The 22,760-nt window shown below is 42.6% G+C and overlaps 1 protein-coding gene across 1 annotated transcript in view; it reads left to right on the forward strand.

Moving 5' to 3' along the window:
- Positions 1-21,605, forward strand: part of KBTBD12 (kelch repeat and BTB domain containing 12) — a gene marked incomplete at both ends in the record, with an annotated part of 29,565 nt that extends 7,960 nt beyond the window's left edge. The window contains 2 exons of the mRNA XM_082004811.1: positions 9,454-9,651; positions 21,436-21,605. Coding sequence (XP_081860937.1) covers positions 9,454-9,651; positions 21,436-21,605 — 368 coding nt within the window. The remainder of the gene's footprint in view (positions 1-9,453; positions 9,652-21,435) is intronic.
- Positions 21,606-22,760: the final 1,155 nt, after the last annotated feature.

Raw genomic sequence — 22,760 nt, forward strand, 5'->3', positions numbered from 1 at the left:
ATCCACTTTGTTGGTTCACACACCTTCCCGTGAGCAGTCCTTATTCGAGCAGTCCTAAGGGAACCAAAGCACTTAATCCTGAGATTAACAATTTGCTGCACTGGACCCTTCACTTTTGCCACTAAATGTTACTAAATGCACATAAAGGCAGTGCTTGTTCTCAGTTTTTACCGTGTAAATCTGGGGTAATTGCACTGTAATGAAGAAACTTGCTTGTGATTCGTACCGAAGGTAACTAAGCTCACACGCTGCTCCGGGAGCGGATTTTTGAGAAAGATTGTGCTATTTTTACCATTACGTTCCTGAGCCTGCCTCCGTTCTGATGCTCCGTCCACTCAAGGTACAACTGCAGCACATTTAGGCACGAATGAGTTACCATCAGGTAGCATGAATATCGGTTGCAGGGAAGACATTTTGGTCTGGGCTGTTTTTGCAAACTCCTGATTGCCTATTTTCACAAACCTTGTGAGGACTTTAACGTCCATAAATCTGTAAAATTTGGTTGAAACTGGCCAACAGGCACAAAAACTATGAAAGGCAGACAAAATAATGTAAGTGCAGATACAGAACACACATGTAGTAAGGGTTATTGCGTAAGTCTTGTTTCCTTAGGAAATCAAATAATATTAGAACCGTTTTTTTAATTGAAACACAAACCTGACACTGAGCCAAAAATGATTTGTCAACAAATTCTCCCTTTGAATATGCTGGTATAAATCCACTTTTAATAGTGTGGGTGGAAATGAAGATTTATGTGTTAAAATTGAGAAGACAATGTGGTTGGTAAAGGTTAACCTTTATCATGGTCTGAAAACTCTGTGGAAGAGATTAAAGCATTTTCCAAGACCTCTCAAAATGATGAAGCAATTTCCAAACGAATTCTGTTTGGAAACAGTGATACAGTCACTGATATTGGCATCTTATTCTGCTGATATCACACATAGCCTCATCTCCAGCTGTAAACTCACACTCGCCAACTGTAATTAAAACCTCACACAGAAAAGCTACATTCCATGGTTTATTCGTGGTGACAAGTACTTGTTACCTTGTGAGTTCTCAAGCTGTTGGGCTGTGAGGTGGGTCCAATTCTCCTGTGGAAACAATTGCGATGGTAACGCTGGTGGGGTGAACGGGCAATTCATGGCATTGAAAGGAAGGCAGTGAAAGCGTTCTTAATCTGGCTGATGTGGTACTTGATCATGCAGATGACATTCAGGAGAGAATGGGAATGGAAAGAATGGTGGTTGATAGTGACAGACCAAAGAATAGCAACTGTCATGAGGATGGTAAAACCATTGCAGGCTCTTCAAAGCTGTGGATCCCTCAGACTTCACCCTGCTTCATAAAGAATGTTGGGCACTCTGGGAGTCTAGAAAGATGCTGTCAAGGGTGATTTGTGCAAGGAGACATATTCTGAAGAGTATCACAGCTCGTAGGTTGTCCTCATGTCATGACCTCAGAGCCACCTATCCTCAGGCATGATGACTAAGCTTTTGTGCTACAGACGAGAGAGAGACTTTTGTGGAGTCTCTACCATTGCCATTTATACCCCTCCTCACTCCAAATGGAGGTTCCCCATGGTGAAGTGTCTGTGCACAGAACTCGAACATCTAACATGCAGCCCCAGTCATGGGACACTCAGTGAAGGGGCAATTCAGAAACATGCGCCATGGCATTGCTTGGACTCCCTCAAGTATCACCTGCTTTTCATATCATACTTGTTCCTTATGTGGCGCACTGTCTCCATGGGCTCCCTGCCGCCTGCACCCATCTAAGAAGATCCACTGGGGGCTGCTGGGGGCAGAGGAAGGAGAGGGAGGGAGGCAAGGTATCTTCTGTATGCCATGAGGACCAAGCCCTGCTTCACAGAAATAAAAACATGAAATAAAGAAATATATAGCTCTAGCTAGGTACATAAAGTAGTGTTGCAGAGAGATGAGACTTCTTTCAAGCAACTCTTGAAAACAAAGTCATTAACTGAAGTAAGTTTGTCAGCTCTTTCAGGCAGGATCTCTGTCTTACCGTGCAGCACATTCAGGATTAGGTGGGACACTAGAGCATAAATGAAAAATCACTGCAGAGAAAGTTGATCCTTTCTAATGTCTCTGATGTATGAATGCATTTCTATCATAAATATGAAGCAAAAAGCATAGATGGAGCCCTAGCTTTGGAAAAGATGCAGTAGCAGACTCTTTAATATACAAGTCTAATTTTTGCTCTCATCCATGTAGGTGTAAATCTGTAGTAAGCAGTCTGCTGATCTCAATTGTGTTGTGTCAAGACCCATTTTGTTCTAACCCAGGTCAGAATCTGATGCTTAGCCTTTGAAGTGTTAATTTCTGAAAAGTCCTGTTGGCACAGAACAGAGAATACATAGTCACTGTCCAAAAACTCTTCCCAGCCTAATTGCCAGCTCTAGCGTGTAAAACCCTAATGACTTAAATGGAATTATTCTAGAGTCACACTGATGGAAGGAAAATGAGAAATAGATTAGTGGTTTTGGTCTGAGTAATGGCATTGTTCAAGGAACCTGTACCATGTGTCTTAATCAGCAATCCTGCAATATAATTGTCCGTTTGTTGTATAATGTTCCTAGAGAATCTTATGCTATTTATACAGTGTACATAATCCTCATAAGTAAATGAACAGCATTTCCTAAGGCTCAAAATCCTTTCTTCTATTCATCCCATTTGACTGGTCTTAGCTCTTTCTCTCCATATTTTCCCAGGAACATAACTATATTCGTTGGAAAGCCCAAGAAAGAGCAGTACTGTGTTCTTAATGACAGAGGCAATTGAGACACTTTTGGAAGAAAACCAGATGGGAGGGCTCTATTTAAGGTCATGCATTTTAATCTCGTGCTTAAAAAAATACCCTTTCCAGCTAAGTCTCTGAAAACTCATTACAGCCAACAGACAAATTAGGAAAATTTATCCAAATGAATCCATTTGAATGCCATATTCATTAGCTTATGTTAAAACACATTTAGAACTACTGCCTCTGAAATACGGGTCACTGGTAAAAAATGTTGTATCACCCTGACAGCTTTAACCATGTGTTGCTTTTATGTTATGTAATTCCTGCTTTATAAATAAGAACATATAGAAGGACTTAAATGAGAAATCCTATTAGGGAAGATTTAGGAATCAAAGAACTTTTGTTTATCCTCCTTAGCCTGGCATCCCACCTCTTACAAGTTTTTTTTTTCCCCCTGAATTCTTGCTGAGAGCTTCTTTTAAAAGTTTTAAGCAGTTAAATGAGGTTCAATTAAGTACTGAATGTCTCAATCATAAAATTCTTATTTGAATACGTACTTTGGGGTCTCTCTGAAAAGGAAAGCATTTGTAGCAGGGGCTGGAAGGAGACATTTTAGCGTTCAAGCTTCAGTATTAACTGTGCATTTGAATAACACCTTGTTCTAAAATAAACACGTCTATTTATAAATATGCTTTGGACTGCTGACAAGTAGCAGCTTATGGGCCTGATTCTGCTCTGTTTTACCTGTGCAACAGCCTCTGTAGTGCCTGTGTGCAGGGAGAAACAAAAAAGGCAAAAATTTGGTCTGATAGACGAGATCAGAAATGCTTTCTACTCACTTAAGGATTATCAAAGGAAATGAGAACAAGGCATTACAGGAGAAGAGGAGGAGCTGGAGCCAAAGTGTTGACCATGTTTAGGAAGAAAATCATCTGTTTATTGAGCCCTGCTTCTAATCAATCTTTTGCCCTCATGTCTTCTGCAAGCTGCATTACCTCATCTGCTTTGCTCTGTGTTAGTAAAGAATGACAGTGCTTCTTGGTTCATCCCTGGAAGTGCCTGCCAGGGCTAGCTTTATTGCTCCCTTATTTCTCCGAGAAACCGGCTATGCAGCCCTGCTCTGCAGAGAGGGAGAGCGCAATGTAAGTGCTGAGACTCCGCTCGAGTGCTGTTAAAGAGTAATGAAGGGAAATGTTACATAAGAGATTAGCACTATTAAATCCATTGTGCATTCCAGAGATCAATTTAATAGTGAATTATTTTATGGGAGGCAAAGCTTAGATCTCACTTGCTTACTGGAGAATTACTCTTTTTTTTTTTTTCCACCCATTTCCCAGTTCCTTTAATAAAAATTCAAAGAGGCACTAGTAAGAATACATGTTGCTTGGTATTATGCTCTGAGGAGTTAATTATGTGATAAAGAATTACAGTGTCAGTGCCCTGAGGGCAGTAATAGGTCTTGATCATCCTGACCAGCATCACCTGGGGCATCCACCCACACCCTCTGCCCATTGGTCCAGTAGCATCATTTAAACACAGGCCTGGTGGGGTCAGCCCTGTCTTGTCACCTTGCCTGTGCCTGGCAACTGCTGGTAGGATCTTCTGCGATCACCTGCCTCTGGTCATATGGCTCTGCACCCTGATGGTGAGCTCATTACTTGGGTTGCCTTCCCTTTGGAAGCAGCTCTGCTCTTTTTGCTCCCTGATACACTGCCCAGGCTGAGAGACTGTAGTGCTTGTCTAATTTTAGGTGTCTGTTAGTGGGGGAACCAAATTAATGGCATAAAGTCTGATGTTCAGAGGTCCCTGCCACTCTCAATGGAGTACATAAGCTCTTTTCAGTCCTTTCTGGACCATCAGCCACCTTGTAGGTGTCATCTTGGTCAGCCATCCTGTCGTGCAATGAGCAATCTAGACGTGGATCTGAGTGGCTATCCTGGAGGAAAAAAAAACTGTTTGTGTTGGACTCAGCTGCCTGGCAAATTTAGCTGCATAAAATGCTCGGTGTGGATGAGACTTAAAAGTGCAGTTGCTCTGCACCAGTGCCTGCTTTTACAAGCATCAGTGACATGGGTGAAGTTACCAGGTACCTGGAGGTAGGAATGTTCCCTGTCTCTTGAAACTCAACTTCATGTCGTCTCACTCCTATAGAAATATACAGCAGTATCTATGGCACTTTTTTCCTTTGCACCTGCTGATCTAATTATTTCTAGTGACTCTATATCACTTCACCGCTGTTATAGATGTTCCCTCTCAAGTGCTGGGACGGTGTTCTGTTACTAGAACTGATGTGACTCAAATTGCATTCAGTCCTCTCAGATGGGCATGGGGTAAGAGGGAGGCAGCTGACCTCAGCCAAAGCAATGTGCTTTGCCTTCAGCCAGCTACGAGCAGCGTGTGGGTATAGCAAGGCGCAGAACCTTACCTCATTGAAATTCTGAAGATGCGCTAATCACATCACCTACCCTGCTTTGCCACCTTGCATCAAAGGCTTGTCTTCTCTCTCCTGATTTCTTAATAAAGATCATGTATTTTATTTATATATTTATTTTACTAATGGAGCTTCATGTTAAATTTAAAGTCCATTAGAGCCACTGCTTACGGAGTGCCCTTGAAAAGTATGTTTGATTGCAGAATCATCCAAGCGTGATATGGAAAGCTCTCAAGCATTAATGGGCTTGGGAACACAAAGGTGGCTTCACTGGCTTTTTTAGTCCTTCAGTGGTATCTGAAATATCTCCTAGGGAAGGCATGTAATGTAAAAAGCCTAACATGTTGAAAGGGTGTATTTGTAAGAGGGGTGGAGGAAAGACTGTTCTGGGATTAAATCCTCTTGTGTGATGAATGTGAAAATGACAGAAATGTTCAAAACTCGCAGTGAGAAATCCATCTCCCTGTGCAGAGAGCTAAGCCGGGTGGTGTTGAATTCACCCACTCTGTTCCTGATGAGATAGGTGAGTGTGGGTTAATAAAGGACCCTCCCAGTGTCTGTTCCAGTCCACGGGCATGGAAATAGCAATTGCTGCCCTTCTGCATACTTGTTGGGACTCCATGGAGGCTGCGACCACAGCACGTGTGTTTTAATGACCCCCGTCTATAGTTCTGGGTGGCTTAAAGTACAAGTATAGATCCTCATGCTGCTGTCGGGTCACTTGGCACAAGAGTCTCCCCAGATGACCTACAACTTTCTGCCCTCCTCACTGCGCTCTCCCTTAGCCTCTTTAAGGTTACCTCCATTTTATGTAGAGGCTCCTGTAGGAGCAGAGCATGAACTTGGTTGTTCAGCTGCTTTACTCGGAGAACATGAAATCTTCATGGTCTTAACTGTAATTCCGTATGTCTCCACTTGTACTCCTAATGGTTTCATGAATCTGAATGAAGAAGGAAGGCAGCAGGACAGGATGATCTGGAGTGATGAGTGATGGAGCACAAAGCAGCCTGAATTGCCTGACAGAGCAAGTTTTGCTGCCAATTTGAAGTCTTGCGTGGTATACATGTTGTAGATGATGGATAGCCTGGTTAACGCGAGATGCCTCCACTAGATTGCAGATGTGAATTAGTTTAAGTTTGAGAATCTTTTTTGTTGATTTGTGTATTCAGTTCTTTGGGAAGAGGCTTGAGACATCAGTGTCCATAGAGAAAAAAGTATTTTCTCACAGGATTATTTTTCAACTACCACATCTGTGAACACAGCAAAGCAGTGCTGGTAGATTCTAACATCCTCAGATTCCTTTGTTAACAATATTTCAGTGTTAGCATAGCATTAGAGGAGCTTGAAATGCTTGATTTCTTGTTTTTCAGAATACTATTTTTCTAAGCTTGAAAATTAAACTTTACTCTTCTCCGATTTTTCCTTCTTACCTCTATTTGCCGAGAACTTAGATTTGCCCCTGCTGTAAATTGAACATGAAATTGGATTTATCTGAAATGGCTGTGGAGGGCATAAGATTGAGATGTTTTGTACCTTCAGGACTGTCTCTGATAATGACAGGATTAAGAGAGTTTAAATTTAAGTTGATTAAACTATCCAATGAAGGTTTCATAAATGCTTGAAAATATGTGGTAGCTCTTAAATTTCTGAAGAGATGTTCCAATAGGGCATGAAAGATTACTTTTCTAATAACTGTACAGGGAAAATACTTGGAGGCAGATCTCCTGGACTGGCAGCTGAATGTCTTCATTAATTAGTAATGGTTGTGATTTTTTGCAAAAAGTCACTGACTGTGCTGTGTCAGTTCTGTATCTGATTATTTCTGTTCTTTCTGAAGTTACCATGCCCTACAGTTACTCAACTTAGAAAATGGCAATGAAAATGGACTAAGAAATAAACAGCAATTATGCTTCTAGAGGAGTTCTGGGGCATTTTGTCCACTGCTCCCCTTGAAATATTGAGGCAATCAGCAAAGCTATTGCCGTTTGACTCTGCCACGCCACGTGCATTCCCTAACTGGTACCGTTCATTCCTCTGATTGAACAAGATGCTCTTTCCCCCGGGTGAGTGCATATTCTTCAGTGGTGTACAGTAACATCTTGGCTAACTTTAAAAAAAGCTAGCTTGATAACCAGCAGCAGTCTGTCTTTGGCACCACAAAGCTGTCTTTTGAACAGATCAAATTAGTCTGTGGGGAGCTTTAACATTATTGGTTCCCAGTTAAAACTGGCTTGAGGATCTCTTCCTATGTTACACTGCACACTGTAGACTGTACATACCCTAGTAGCAAATTGTCTTGTGTGCTGTCCCCTGTGATTCTACTGAAGGATGCTATAGAATCAGAAAGACTATGTGATAAGCCATCAGTTAAATAGCCTTATCAGTTAAAAAATTTGATTAGCCCTTAAAACTTTTCTTGATAAGTCTAGGGGAATAGTGTCCTGTCCTGAGAGTGGCCCTCCTCTTAAGCCATTAAGGAGTGGTGGAAAATACTGCACAGAAGAGGGTAATGCTCGTGGCACAAAGAGCAATACCATAAGTAAATGTTTGAATTCTGAAACTTATTCTTGTTTCCAAGTAGTCCTAAGGAATAGCTCAGTGACAATCCATTGTGAAAAAGGCTCAGCATGACGATGCATACATGACGATCCATACTTTTTGGCATGGAAATGATTAGCAAAATTCCATGACCACATTACTCCCTACCTCAGCTGTCTTAGGTGAATTAAGACTCAGAGGAGGAGCCCATCAGAGCAAATGCTGCTTAGCTGGGGGTGTTAAGCTAGAAATGAAAGCATTTGGATGTTAGCCTTGTTTAAGCACACATTGAGGGGAGCCTAATACAAACTGCTGGGACCTTGTTGGTAGGTATTAGGGCAAGTAAAGATTTGCTGAACATGGTAAAGGAACTGAAAACCAAACTCAGTGAAGGTTTTCAAATTCAAATATTGAACTGAAACAAATGCTGCTAAGTTCAGCTGGAGGAAAACTTCCTGATGAGGATAATGGACATACAGTCCCCATTTACGTGTCACTGCCTCTTGCAAATACCTTTGGAGAATGCACAAAAGATTGAAAAAGTAACACAGTCCATATTAAGAGGTAGATGGAAAACCATATGCAAATAAAAGTTTGAGCACTAGGGGCTCATTTCTCTGACAGACTCGCTTAACAGCACTAGCAACAATATATTTTAAAAGCAGTCTCACCAACCTTGCAGAGGTTATACTTGCAGTCCTTTCCCTTTGCATATGCAAGGGCATAATTACATGCCATACAACGCATTTTAGATTTGCACAATTGAGCAGTCCTACACATGTATCTGGAAAGCTAGCCTTCATATGGAAATTGCTTGCATATTGCAGTCATTTTATATTTAAAAGTGGTCGCATACACACACGCACAAAAGAACTGCTTGGGCGCACCATCAGTGCTCATTACAGGGTATTGTGTCCATTGGCACAGACGGAAAACCTGCAAGGGTACGTCAGCATATTAATTCTTGAGATCCAAAGGCTGTGAATTAAAATGCTGGATGTGATCACTGGAAAGGATTTGGAAAGGCAGTGTTTACACTGTGATTTCGGTGTACAGTGTTTGCAGTGCGCACCGAGATCTCGGGTATGTCTGCAGCCTGTTGCAGTACGTCCCAGCAAATGAGAACCGGGATCGGTTTCAATCGGACACATCAACTTCAGGCATCCTAATTAGCACTTCCAACAGTAGGGCTGGTCACAAATAACTCAATTGCCATTCCTGTGTATTTGATGAGTTTGTTTCTGGAAGTTGATTTCCCTTAAGAAATGGGTGTAATCTTTTTCTTTTATTGTGAAAGGCACACAAAAAAATCCAACTGATTGTTGATTAACACGTGTGAGGGTCAAATCCACTAGCAGTAACTGGAGAATAACTTTTTGGATCTATTGCAATTTAATAATAAAGCAATTTGTCCAGCACACAGAACAAGTAAATATGACAATTTCTACTGTATAGGCAGAAAACAAGACAAAAATACCTCTGTGTTTTGAAGACATGCTGCTCGTCCTTCCTTTGATACAAGAATTCAGAAGAGATCTCGCTTCAATATCTGTAGATAACGTGCAGTAGCCTCTGCTTTGAGTTTACTATCTAACCGATTTCTGGAGCTGCAAAAGGGAGCAGAAAGGGAGGGACATCAGGACATGTAAACAAAAAATGATGCAGCCAGCACTGTACTTTTCAGCAGAACCTGGGACTGCTATGTTTGACCTACGTATCTTCTGCAGGAGGAATTGGGTGCCTTGGTCGTGACAGGGGACAGACACGGAAATGTCTTGATGCAGTGGAGATTTATAACCCTGATGGGGACTTCTGGAGAGATGGACCTCCTATGCCTTCGCCCCTCCTCTCCTTACGAACAAACTCTTCCAGTGCAGGATCCGTGGAAGGGAAGCTGTACCTCTGTGGAGGATTTCGTGGAGCAGGTACCTGTCTGACATTGTTTACATAGCTGAGATCAGTTTCACTGTAGAGAGAGACGTGATGAGCAACCAACCCTATCAGGTGGCTCTGGAACCACAGCCCTGGAGCCGCTGAGCTGATTCAGACCTTTGGACTGCCGGCTGCTAATGTCAATAGGAATTGTGTTCTGTTTGTCCTTTGCTTTTTAAGCAAGTGAAGGGTACTTCTGATCTGCACAAAACCTGTCCAAATCTACATCCAGAGCTACTGAGATCAGAACCTTACTGTGTTATGGACATTAAAGAATTTGGATGTATTTGTTGAAGATTAAGGTACTATCAATCTGTCCTTAGCCAAGCTATCTGGCTCTGCCTATCTACTTACATGCTTTTCATAACCAGTGTTGAGAAAACTTATATATTTGAGGTACAAAGACTAAAATTCCAGATCTGGTGATTTCAAATAATCCTAGCCCTGTGGCCACCTTTCTCCTTTTAAGTCTTCCTCCTCTTAACTGTGCTTGGCTCTACCTAAATCTCCAGTACTGCTAACCATTATTTTTTCATTATAAATGCAAAGAGTCTCTCAAAACATGCACACTTAAACTCTCCTGCTACATAGCAGCTGCTACCCCAATTTCCATTCTAGCAGAAAGCAGTAATACAGATGCATTATCCACCGCTAATAAATGTCACGTCGGGCTCACTGTTGCCCAGGAACGGCCACGTGGTATCACTGGGTGACGTGTCCTTCACATTACACCGACTTCAGTTGCATTGACTTTTACTTGTGTAACAAACTCTAAAATGAAAGCTGCGGTTATTTTAGAATGATGACTTTCATTAGCTAGTTCACAGCTCACCTTCCCCTCCCTTCATTTGCTACTACTATCTGCCTCCTGAAAAACGATGGTATGGCAGCTCTCTAACAGGCATGTTCTCGTGTCATCTCTGATGGAAGTTCTGTGACCTCAGTAATTGTGGTTATGATACATCCCCGTGTTTCCATAGCAAACATTGTGCCATCATATTTGTCTTTTTCTCAGCAGTATTATGAAAAAGCCTAAAGTTAGTGGATACAAATCTCAAAAGCCTGATGACTTGCACTGGAAAATGAAGCAATTTCATTCAAGATGACTAACAGATTAGTATGAGATTTTCTGAATAAGGTCACTTCAGAGCCATAAAAACACTCTGTGCAATACCCCCATGTTCTGTCACTGAGTCATGGGTAAAGAGTGGTAGCACTGGGAGATGTTGAAAGTCCCCCTGTGGATTTCAAGACGGACATCTTTTGTTGTGTTTTTAATTCCAGTTCAATGGGGTCCTGATTCCTGACTGTACTATTGCAATCTATATAATTATCTATGGAACTCCCCTGAACTAAACGTGTCATTTCAACTGGAAACAAGAAGTCAGAGTTAGAAAATGTTGGTTTTGTAGTTACCTGTGCAACCTGAATTCTGACTGCCTCTGCATGCAGTTTGTATACCAGCAAAGAAATAGTATGTGATTGTGGTGTTAGATGCTATGATGCCTATTAACAAGGGAGCCAGAATAAGATTCTTACTCTCAATTGTAAATCGGAAGTATCCAAATGTTTGAGGAGTTGGGAGGAATCTGTGCCTTAAAGATGGGCCTCTTAATATGATTTTGAAACTATTAAAGGAAAAGAGCTTTCTAAATCTTTGTAACAATAACAACTTCCAGCTACCATCATCAAGAAAAAGATGGGTGGAGTCCCTATGCTGAACCTGAAGAGGTTATCTAGCTGGCATCTCTCCCTGGCCCCATCTTCTCCGCATGCTGCGGTGAAGAGTGGGAGAGCTATTACTGTCATATGGGAACTTGGAGAGGGTGGCTTGACCCTGCTCTTTCATGATTACAGCTGCTCAGCAGCTTCAAGATATTCACAGAACAGCACGTGCTGCTGCTGCTTTAGTAGCAGTTAGGGTTATTTTAGAATGTGCTTGTTTGGTTTTAGTCTTTTGGGTTTCTTGGCATGCCACTTTGATTTTTGTGAGGGATGTAACCAAGAGAGGATATTCCAACTTTACAAAACATTGTAATTTAGTTTCACCCAAGTGAAGTTTTTGGAACAAGCTGGAGGCACAGCTGTAGTCTCTGGGTTTTCCACCTGCTGATTGCTAAAGGGCTTCTGTCAACAGTCAAGAATGAGTGCTCTCAAAAAAAGGAAAATAAGCCAAAAGCACTGCTGCAATGGAAAGTCTTAGCTAATGTATATAAGGGGCTGCAACCAGCTCCCTATATACTATAGGTCTGTCCCCAACTCCCTGGCCTCAACTTGTCTTTGCATTTGCTTAACCCCACCTTTGATCCAGCAAGTTGGTCTATTAAGGATGTTTTTGTTGCATCTTAATTTTACTCGTGTATGTGCCATGCTCTGTGTGCCTTTCTGCGCGAATGTTGACCTAAGTGGATAATTAGAGACCAGACATACTGTACACAAACACAAAGCTGAAAAGCAGCTGCCAACTGCTCAAAGGGTCTTCAAATTTGGATGAAAAGATGAGTACTGCTCGGATACTATAGCTTGAGTTCTGTATGACACTTGAAGTTTTGTGATGGCAGGATTCCCATCCCATATATATTGCCTCTCAAATCTTTGTCTGCTTCCAGTGGCACAGCCCTAACAGCATCCCCAGGAGCAAAGGAAGAGAAATTACAGCTACTTAGACTCTCCAGAGGGACGCTGGCTTGGCCAGCTAGGAGCAGAGTTTGAACAATGCAGAGCACAGTCTCTAAAGGATGAGTGGACTCTGAAGTGTGTCCAAGCTTCATCAAGAGAAAGCTTCCACTGAACTGCATGGAATGCTGTTCAATGTTGAGCTGTGTTGGCAAACGCAGCTTGTAAGACCTCCCCTGCTGAGGCTTCCTCAAGTTAGAAGCTTGCTCAAGGCCTGGCCGTGAAAGGTGAAAGGGGATTAATTCAGCTGAAGTTAGACACTTACCTGGAGTGCCTACACTAAGACCTTAGTGACCTCGGGCTTCCTCCAGCATATGGAGAAGCACAGACACTGCCAGAGAGAGATTTCAAGTCCTTTGTGCTTTAAATCTGCTCTGGAAGACCAGAAGGCAATTCAGAACCCCAAGGACCTCTCTTGTCTCTTAATGCTCCATGTTTCAATTGGGTTATGAGGGATTCTAACCTGGCTTACCTAAGGAAAACACATCAGGACTTTGGTGTCTATGGTTAGATGGTATAAACCACGCCGAGACCTCTGTGTTGTATCACTGAGATATACTGTATGTACTTATGATCATAAGTACCCCCAAAAATCACTTCTGCTTATTTTCAGTTTGTTTCCTCCTTAGCAAGACTTGCAAAACTTCATCTGTTAGCCAGTAGTTTATATGAATTAGCTCACTTTCTACTCAAACTATTATGGCAAATAGGAACCATTAATCTGTTTGACCCTCAGCTCCAGCTCATGCAGCCTCGTATCGTGAACGTGGCCTGTCGTTTCTCAGCAATGCTATAGCATTCATCAAGACATTCAGAAATGTTTAAAACGGTTGGTTATGTCCATTAGTTTATAGTTCTGCACAAGTGAAAACATTAGCTGTAGTATGACTACTCAGAAGGACTCAGTGCGTGGTAGCCAGCCATTTTCTACAATTTCTACTAGTTGTTAAAATACGTTGCAGCATTTACTGCTGTAACTATGGATTTTAAACCAGCCTTTGCAGCCTGACTGTACAACGTTCTTGTTGACGTGTTTCATTTCCTTTGCCTTTACGTAGAACTAAACCTTGCCGCCTGCGCAGGCTGGCAGCGGTTAACGTCAGCCCGTGCACGGCGGATGCAGCCTTGTCAGCGTGCCTCGCCGCGGGGCTGGTAAGCGGCTCTTCAGGTATGCAGCATTACACGCTTATAAAATGCCTGCCAGGTTAGGTTCCCTTTCTTTTTGACCGCTTCTGAGTATTATAAATATTTTTTTCTGGTGAAAAAAACGAAGGCAAGGCTGTGTGCCTGCTTGCTGGGGCTGGGTCATCTGCTGTCCCCGTCTGCTTCGCGAGGGCACGTGCTGGTTGACTTTGCATTGCTGCTGCACAAATACGGGTCTCGCAGCCTGTTTCTGGGACTGGGGGTTGTAGCTTTAGTTTCAGATTATAGGTGTCGGTCCAGCTGCCTGTCTCACAGATTTGAATTAATAAAGTCAAATCCAGAGTTGTTTCTTTTTAGCTTAATGATTTTAATTAGAATGCCATCTTTACCCATGTGACATCAGCTGATGTGCAAAGTAAAGGGACCACCACCTCAATGCAAATAGTAAAATGTTTAACAGGTCTGCTATTAGCAGCACATACCACTTGAAAGGTCTTATGATTTCATCAGCTAACAGCACACTTGATGTGGAGCTGTTTTTCTCTGAATTGGCAGTTTTGCCATCTCCAATGTAGTCTGTAGCAGAGAAGATGTATGTACTGCTTTCCTACTATATATGAAAAATTCTGTAATGTGATTAGTATCATGTGTGGGACCAGAGCTGCTCAACCCAGTTCCATTACCTACTTACTGACACCAAGTAGAAATTAATTTTTCACTTAAGTGGTGTTACAGTCGGAGGAAGGGGAAAGGGAAGAAATATCTATGAACTTGGAACGCAAGAATCTCAACTGTGTTTGCAACTGTTAGGCAACATAGGTGATGGTGACAGAGAGTCCTACTAGCTGTATAGTTCCAATTCAAGAACGACAAAAATATGTACTTACCCTAGATTCATTTTCTGGCCTCTTCCTCATTTACATAAACGGCAAGCCATACATTGGAACAGAAGCGGTGCTGCTTGCGGCAGTGCAGAACTGTGTAGTAATTACTGTATTCCAGCTGAGCTAATGAGTTTGTATCTCCATGCCATTCTCTCCTGACAGTGAACTAGCTTAATAGTTATTTATTTTGACTAATCTCCCATAAAGGCTGTTCCCCTCAGTCTCCTCCATTATGTGATTTAGATGGAGAATCATTCTAGTGCTTGTTTTTTATTATAGTGGTTATGGAACATTACTGGAATGAAATTAAATTTAGACATATTAAGAAGTCTGGCACAGTAAATACTGCACTTGTGAAGTTTGGGGGTTGAGAGATTGGAACAAAACCTGTTTATCCATCACCTTCCATGTTCCCAGCTAAATAAAGCAGAGGGGCAAACCCCGGGCTGCCTATCTGCAGCACTGTTTGTTTCCCTCTGTTAGAATTTACTGGGCAGTGATGAATAATTAAAGTTCTCCTGCCCACAGTTGTTACCATTGGAATAAATATTCCCACCAGTGAAAGGGACTCGGGGTCCCTGCGCTTCGCTCGGCGTAGAGATCTGCTTGCGGCCGCCCGCCGCACCGCAGGCGCTGCCACATCTCTCCCGCCTGCGCATCCAGCGCACCCCGAAAAATGCTGCTTGCCCTTTTGCCTAATTCTCCCCAGCACCGGCGTGAGCTCCCGGGCGGCTGCGTGCGGGAGAGGCCCCCTCAGCTGGCTGCCTCTGCGGGGAGGGGTGCCCGCTGACCCCCCGCTCCCCAGCCAGGACCTCGCTGCCGGAGGTACGGCCGGTGCAGTCGGGGAGCTGCTGGGGAGCAGCACCTGCTCGGTTCGGATCTGAATTTGACCCAAGAGCTGACAGCGCAGCATTAGTAATTCAGTCATGCTTCTTTCTAAGGATCATTTATACTTTATAAAGGGTTAATGAATGATTAATAGATATTTTAATGCATTTTAATTAATTGCTGAAGAGGTCAATAGGTTGTTTAGATACATGGCTTGTAGCCATGTATGACATCTCCTATTGTGTTCATAACTGCCTGTCATGCATACAGTCTAAACATGCTTTATATCCTCTATTAATAATGTATTAACCCATTGTAAGGCGTTTAGAAACAGTACCTCAGGATGGTCTGAGACCAGTAATTCTTATTCCGATCTTGCAGTTTTTACTCGTATGAATATGAATGGTGCGTTGACTTCAAGAGCACTGACCCCGCTGCTGCCGTAACCTGGGATCCCGCTATCGCCCCAGGGCAAGCAGGACTACTGTTTGTAGGGTCACGCCTGAAAGGCCTCGCCTATGAACAACAGGCAAAATCTGGAAAGATTTTAAAAGCTGAAGCAGCTGGATCAATCCCAAGAAAAACAGTTGAAGTAACTGAATTAGAAGTTCCTTCCTGTAGACCATCCCATTCATTATATATATTTAATCTCAAGATACATTGATTTGTGAGTGAATGGGTGTATCATCACGAAACTATGGTCCTTCAGAACTACACAGCAGAGCAAGAGGACAGAGGCCGTGTCTATGAGAGTGAGTATCTTACCTTACTCCACGCAGGTGCTCTGAAAACAGTAAGCTGCCACAGTTGTAAATTCAAGCCCCAACCTGCCTCCCAGCTTTTCCTGTGTCTGGTGGGATACGCTGCCGTGATACTTAACACCAGGAAGGCTGGCCAGCATGTTAAACAGCCAAGCCAGGTTCCCTCTCCTGTGTATTCTCTGCCCACAGGCATAGATGATGGATGTACTTGACCCCACAAGGGGTGTTCGCTGTGTTATGCTAGCAAGGCTGGTGGAGTTCGGGGGCAGCTTGCATACGCAAATGGGATTGAAGGCCACAGACTTGATGAACTTATTCTTTTTCCTACTGCAAATGAGGAGCCAGGACATCTGGTGGTAATGATCTAAATGCACTTTTATCCCATTGCAACACAAACGTGAATTCCCAAGTCACCTAACTCCACGTCGTGTAATTATGAAGGCAGCTATTAGTGGCAAGGAAGATAAGTAGCAGAGGCTAGACCCATGTGTTTAAAATCATTCTCCGGTCCAGTTAATGGCTTGCAAAACCAGGTACAAACCAGCAGTGGAGGCTGATCTGCTTCAAGGCAGCTCTGTGGCTGCTGTTAGGTGACAAGGACAAGGTGAAAGAAACACCTGAGCAAACATTCTGGGGACCATCGGGGAACTGGCAAGCACCTTGTGATGTTCAAGTGCTTTTTTCCATGGAAAGGGCAGAGCAGACAGTTAACAGTTTAACCACTACAGGTTTGGCGTCTATTTTTACAAACTGATTTATGGCGACAGAAGGTAGAGCACATCAGGAAACTGCAAACTGGAAGGGAAAAGGCTTTGTGACAACCTGAGAACCGACAAGGACAGATGTGACGCTGGGACTAGCCCTGGCTACACAACGCAATTCTCTCCTGAGGTACCTGGCCCTGCTCTGGATAAACTTGCTTAGATACTGCTGGCCGTGTAACAGGGTGTCCATGCAGCTATGCCGCAGCCAGCAGGCAGGGCAGCTTGTCCAAAACTACTTGGGATATCTCTGCCCTGCACTGATGCATGCGGGGGCATCACGACTCGTGAGGTGGCACGTGCTCTCAGCATCTCCATAACTCTTGCTGCTTCTTTCATACGATGGAGGCAAATATACCAGCTCATCTCAATGGGCTTCTATAAGAAATAATGAAATATTGACCACCTTTCAGCAAACTTGCTGTAGATTTAACTCCAGTGAACTAAAATTCAGCATTAATTTTTTTTAGTTCAATCCTCTGGACACTAAACAGGCTATAGGAGAGTGAATTTCTTTGTATTGGCTTACAAACGTAATAGCTGCATGGTTAATGGTCCTGGATGACCTATACATTTTCTACCTGTTAAGCATGTTGCTTAATTCTTCTACATCTGCATCCCTTTAACCCTCCCAATCCAAAACCTAATAATTGTATCTCAATGTTTAGTTCCAAATAGGAAAGAGAAAGCGAGGTCAAACAAAACCAAAACTGGTAATAAATACTATATTCACATGGAAAGCTGTTCCTGCCCCCAACCTCCAAATCACAAATGGAATGCAGTTAAAAAAAAAAAAAGCAAAAGCAGATCAAATATTTATGTTGCCTGCAGTCATACTGGGGGTCTTTCCAAGAATGGTTCATCTTATGATCAATCCTGATTCAAATGACATGAGAAAACTTACAACATAAGAAGTCTGGACATATTTGGTGGGTGAATCATATATGAAAATAAACCTTTTAAAGAGATAACATGATTGTGTATATGGAGTGCAGGCAATCACTTACTGAAAATTAATATTCTTGTTTTTTCTGCATATTCAAAGAAATTTCATATGAAAAATTGTGGGAAAATGTTTTGTTTACAGACCAGAATATAAAAGAGAATTCAAAGATTAGGGTCATTTTGCTTTCAGGCTACTATATTTGTACATATGAAAAATTATTTTAGCATTTATAAATTAAAAATTTTCAAGTATAACTCAAGTTCTTTCACCAGGAAAAGATGGGTTTGTAGGCTCAGTGTTAGCCTTCAGTCTGCACTGGTACATCAAAAAGCTGTAACTGTACCAAAAGAGCTCTGACTTTCTTTTAAATACCATAATTACTAGCGGGGATAAATTTATGCTGGAATTATTATTCCCTATGCTGGTTTAGCCTTTTCCTTTCCAGAATAAGAATAAACCATACTGCTATAAACACTGTTTTACTGCGTGAAAAGGATCTGCATTAGGATTAGGTTTGTATTACCTGAGTAATTCTAATACAAAGTGGTTTAACACCTATGCAGAAAAACATAGTGTAAAGAAAGTTTCTTAAAACTTTGCACAGTTAAACAAGAATGTGAAGAAAAATACTGGCTCATTCTGTAGAAAAAATGAACTCATTTAGAAGGGAGTGAAATCCTTTCATCAGGTAAGGTGGTTGTCTGGCAAGTGATGCAGAATAATGCCATGTACGACAGGGAGTTCTGCGAGGTGGCTTTTTAAGCAGGTAATCTGTGTAATACAGCCAATTTCTTTTTGTGGAGGTCACGTTATTCTCCTGCAAGCAAATTGGCTGCTAAGATACTGCCTTTAAAAAAAAAAAAACCCCCACAATTAAATAAGGTGAACCAATGAGGCAGAATCTGCAATTATTTGCGCCTTCAGGTTTAAAAGTGTTTATTGGGATTAAAGATCAAATCCAGCGTTACAGCCTGGAATCAAAGGTGCCATTCTCTTTGAAAAACATTACCTTTTCTATTTTGCTGACCAAGAAAAATATATTTTAATAAGTACTTCAGAACTGAGGTGTTTTCAGTAATTTCCCTTTTTAAAAGAAAGAGGCAGCGTGTGTGTAATTTTTTTTCTGAAGTGTGACTGTACTTTGACCAGTGGTTTTCCTCCCATGAACTTTCTCATCCAAAGGGTGCTACTTCCTTTCACATCAAACAAGATACGACTAGAGAAATGATTGCTTCCCTTATTCCAACAGCATAGTCTCTTTATTTCCCAAGGGTTAAGAGTTAACTAACACTCTGTGTGCTAGAAAGCAGAATTTGTGGAACAAAACCAGTTGCAACATCCCACAGCAAAGGGAAACAAGGGACACTAAAGGGTGTGAGTCACCAGGGTCAGGAAAAAACACAGCAAGGCTGGCTTCTAAGGAAGGGTTGCTGAATCTGCCTTTGATGTTTTAATTATGATTTTTTTTTTCTGAAGTGTTGCAATCACCCACAGAATGTCTGGGTTCCGGTGTTTGATTCTCCCCCCGTCTCATTTTTGTCATCATCTGTGCCAAAGAAAATACAGGGATAAAAATTTTTTGCGTAAAGGAGATGATCTAATAATAAATACAGGGACTGGAGCCTCCCATGTCACAGCTTAGGTCTATCTGTGTCTCTGTACTTGCTTCTTAGGAAAAACCTGCTCGTTCTTGCAAGGTCATACAGAAATGAGCTCTTTGCTGGTACTGGCACGTGTTACTTGTTTGCGGCGTGTCAGTCATGCCTTCTCTCTTCTCATGTAACTGCATCCATGCATTATTATCATTTTCTTTTAATATCCAGGTTCAATAAGCAAACCATCATGACTATTGTTTCACTTTCTGTGAATAGCAGAAAGGAAGGGAACAAGGACTATTCAGATGAGGCCAAATCCTGAAATCCTACCCAAATTTTACTCAAGCAAGCTCCTAGAGATCTAAGAAAGTCCCAGACATCTGCGTGCGGACCAACGAAAAATATGCCATAATTAATTGTGACACAACTGAGGGAAAAGGAGTACAGGCTGTGGGGTAGAAACACTGTGCTGTGCTCCTTCACCAGGTGAGAGAGGGGGCAGAGATGGTGGTGGTTGACGAGCGATTTCCTTAGAGAAACATGACAAAAACGTGCAGAAATTTCCATAAAGCAGAGACATCCACAACTCCTGTGGAAGGGCAGGACCTGCAGTAAACAGAACTGTCCGGAATCAGCTCAGCAAGGAAACCGAACCTGGGAGGGGAGGAAGTCTTGTTTCCATCTGACCTCCCCACACCCCGAAGCTACTGACCCGAGGAGCCATAGGGGTATTTTAAAGCCAATGACGCTACGCCATCGTAACATCAACACCGGTTTTGCATGGAACCTAAACCGTGACAGCAGCATCTTGGGGTACTAATCCCCAGGGTTGCGCTCCTCGGCAGGAGTGTGGGCTGTGTTTCCAACATGAGAAACGATATATGCCTCTGGATGCTTTTCTGTATTTCATTCTTTTCCTCTTCTTCAATCCTTTGCTGTCGGTTCCACAGAAGGGCAGTGTCCAAACAATGAGCTGAAGTCAATAGATGTGAAGGATGGGGTGGTGGTTTGGGGGTTGTTTTGGGTGGTGTGGGTTGGTTGGTTGGTTTGGTTTTTTGTTTTAATAAAAGCTTTCTAGAAGGGATAGCTGAATGGGAACCTCAGTCTGGACACTGTAAAGTTTAGCCTGTCACCAGTCTTTTAAGACTCAATAAAACAGTGTTGAGTATTCAATGTTTCTTGCTATGATGGCTCTTAACCTGGTACCTGTGAAGTGTCTGTGCTTGGAAATCTGAGACCTGGCTTCTAATACGTGTATCCAGAAACTCATCAGAAGGAAGCTGACGGCAAAGCACGTGCATGTCCTCAGCTCAAAGTAAGAAAAGTTTAGACTAAGGTTACTTGCTGTGAGAAAGCAACTTTAAGATGAAAAGAAAAACTAAGCAGAAATGAAAGACGCTTTTTATTTTTAGGAGAGAACTTGTCTCTGAGTAATAATTGCTGGAGGGTTCAGGACTTCTGTTAGCAAAGAAAGGTTTTGCGTCCTTATAAGAAGCTTAATATAGCACTGCTTGTGGACAACTATGGTCCTCTGCTGCATGGTGATTCTTTCTTTTTTTTTTTTTTGTTAGTCTCAGTAAAAAGCTTCTTGCCTTGAGATTGGCTGTGATTCAATGGCATTCTTCTAACCTGACTGTTCATGACAAATTCCTCAGCACTTCAGAACAGCTAAAGTACATTTAAAGCCCTGGAGGTCTCTTTCTGTCTTTATTTCTCCTCAAATCACAGGATGTCCAGATTTAGCACCCAGGAAAAGCCATAGCTTTGAAGTGCCTCCAGGAGCCTGAGAGCTGCTTTTCAGCCAGGGCAAAGAAGAGACCAACATACTGCATGTGGGCATACGCATTAACAATAGGCAATAGTCTGTCTCTGAAAGATGAGCATTTGACAACTGATTGCACAATGAAATGCCACCTGCATACTTGTACCGAGATGGACCACTTCATGCTTTTGTCCCTGCAGCTGCACCTGGAGCCCGGGGTGTGAGGACTGAATACGCTGTGCAGATCTCCATCTGCACTATTTCATTTGCTATATGCTGACAACTTGCACGCTCTCTGAACGGCGTAGCTGTTAGTACCACAAAAATTACCTTTTCATTGCCACCTTACAGAAGGGTCATAAAAAAAACTGCACAAACCTCTTTGATCCTGATGCCTGCTGTTGTGGCTTCTGTTTTGCAGCTCGTCACGAAGTTATCACCAAAGAGATCCTCGAGCTGGATACATGGGAGAACCAGTGGAACGTGGTGGCTGTCAACGTCCTCATGCACGACAGCTATGATGTTTGCCTCGTTGCTAGGCTGAACCCGCGGGATCTCATCCCTCCTCCCCCGGATTTAGTGGACCAATAGAAGTTCAGTGACTCCCAGTGCTTCCAGATTCTGCAGAAACTGAAGAATTTGGGGACGCAAATGCTGCATTGGCTCTGGATGACAGCTGAGTCCCACGGAGAGGAGCCAGCAACACGTGCTTAAAGACAGAATAGCCTTTGAGCTGCGCTTAGTTTGCTAGTACTGGTACTCTGGACTTCTGTGATTCAAAGTCGAGGTTGCCTAGCCTTTGTGTGTGGGCTTCATCTTCCGTCTGACTGTGCAAGCTCGTGTTGGGTGCAGCCTTGGCTTCTGGGACCCTTTGCCTCGCAGGCACAGTGGCAGCCCAGGGCTCATTTCACAGCAGAGCATGACGTACGGAAGAAAGCTCTAGCCAGGGAAATCCCTCCTTTGCTGTTCATCCCACCTCGTTCTACTAAACTATCAAGGAGACTAAGAAATATATTAAATCAGCTGATGAAAACCAGTCCAGCTGTACCAAAGGGCCAGACTGTACTTGGCTGATGCAGGGGCAAAGGGAAAACAGAGAAGAGCCTTTGTTTGTTTTAAAAAAAATATTAGCCAAGGTTCATCAGCCAATTACACCAGCTACTGCAAACATATTCTAACCCACAGACAGGACAGTCAAGAGAGTCTGTCTTTGACAACAGAGCTGAGCCTGTGCTAGTAGAAAACCAGTCTTTTGGCAACGAGTCACCAGCGAATCTTCCAGCAGGGTTAGGAGGCAGTCTGTACCGAAGACAAGAAGAATCCTAACTTTTCCTATAGATCCTACCTGTTACAAGGTCTGGTGTGACCAGAGCCTTAAAGCTCAGAAAACCCTCTTCCTTTGAGAGATGGAGAAGGGGATGTAAACTAAAAAAGTAATAAATGAGACCAGTATTATCTGCATATCAGCTCTGCAGCTACAGGGAGAGATAGAGGTGCTAAAAAATAAATGTTTGTATAACAGTAACTGTTTTTATAGAATTAGCTTTAATGAAGTAGCGTAAGGTAAATTCTCTACCAACAGAATTGGCTATAATCACAGGGAAGAGGAATAATTCAGAAAGTGTTTCTTAAGGCAGTGTTAGCTTTGATAGGGCTTGAAGACAGTAGGTTAGAGAGAAAATTGTTACCAGTACTGCTCTCCCATTGGAATTACCCATAACTGTTCACCAGTTCCCTGCTGCCTAC

The sequence above is a fragment of the Phaethon aethereus genome (assembly GCF_964289735.1).
Source record: "Phaethon aethereus genome assembly, chromosome: 11".
Classification (NCBI taxonomy): domain Eukaryota; kingdom Metazoa; phylum Chordata; class Aves; order Phaethontiformes; family Phaethontidae; genus Phaethon; species Phaethon aethereus.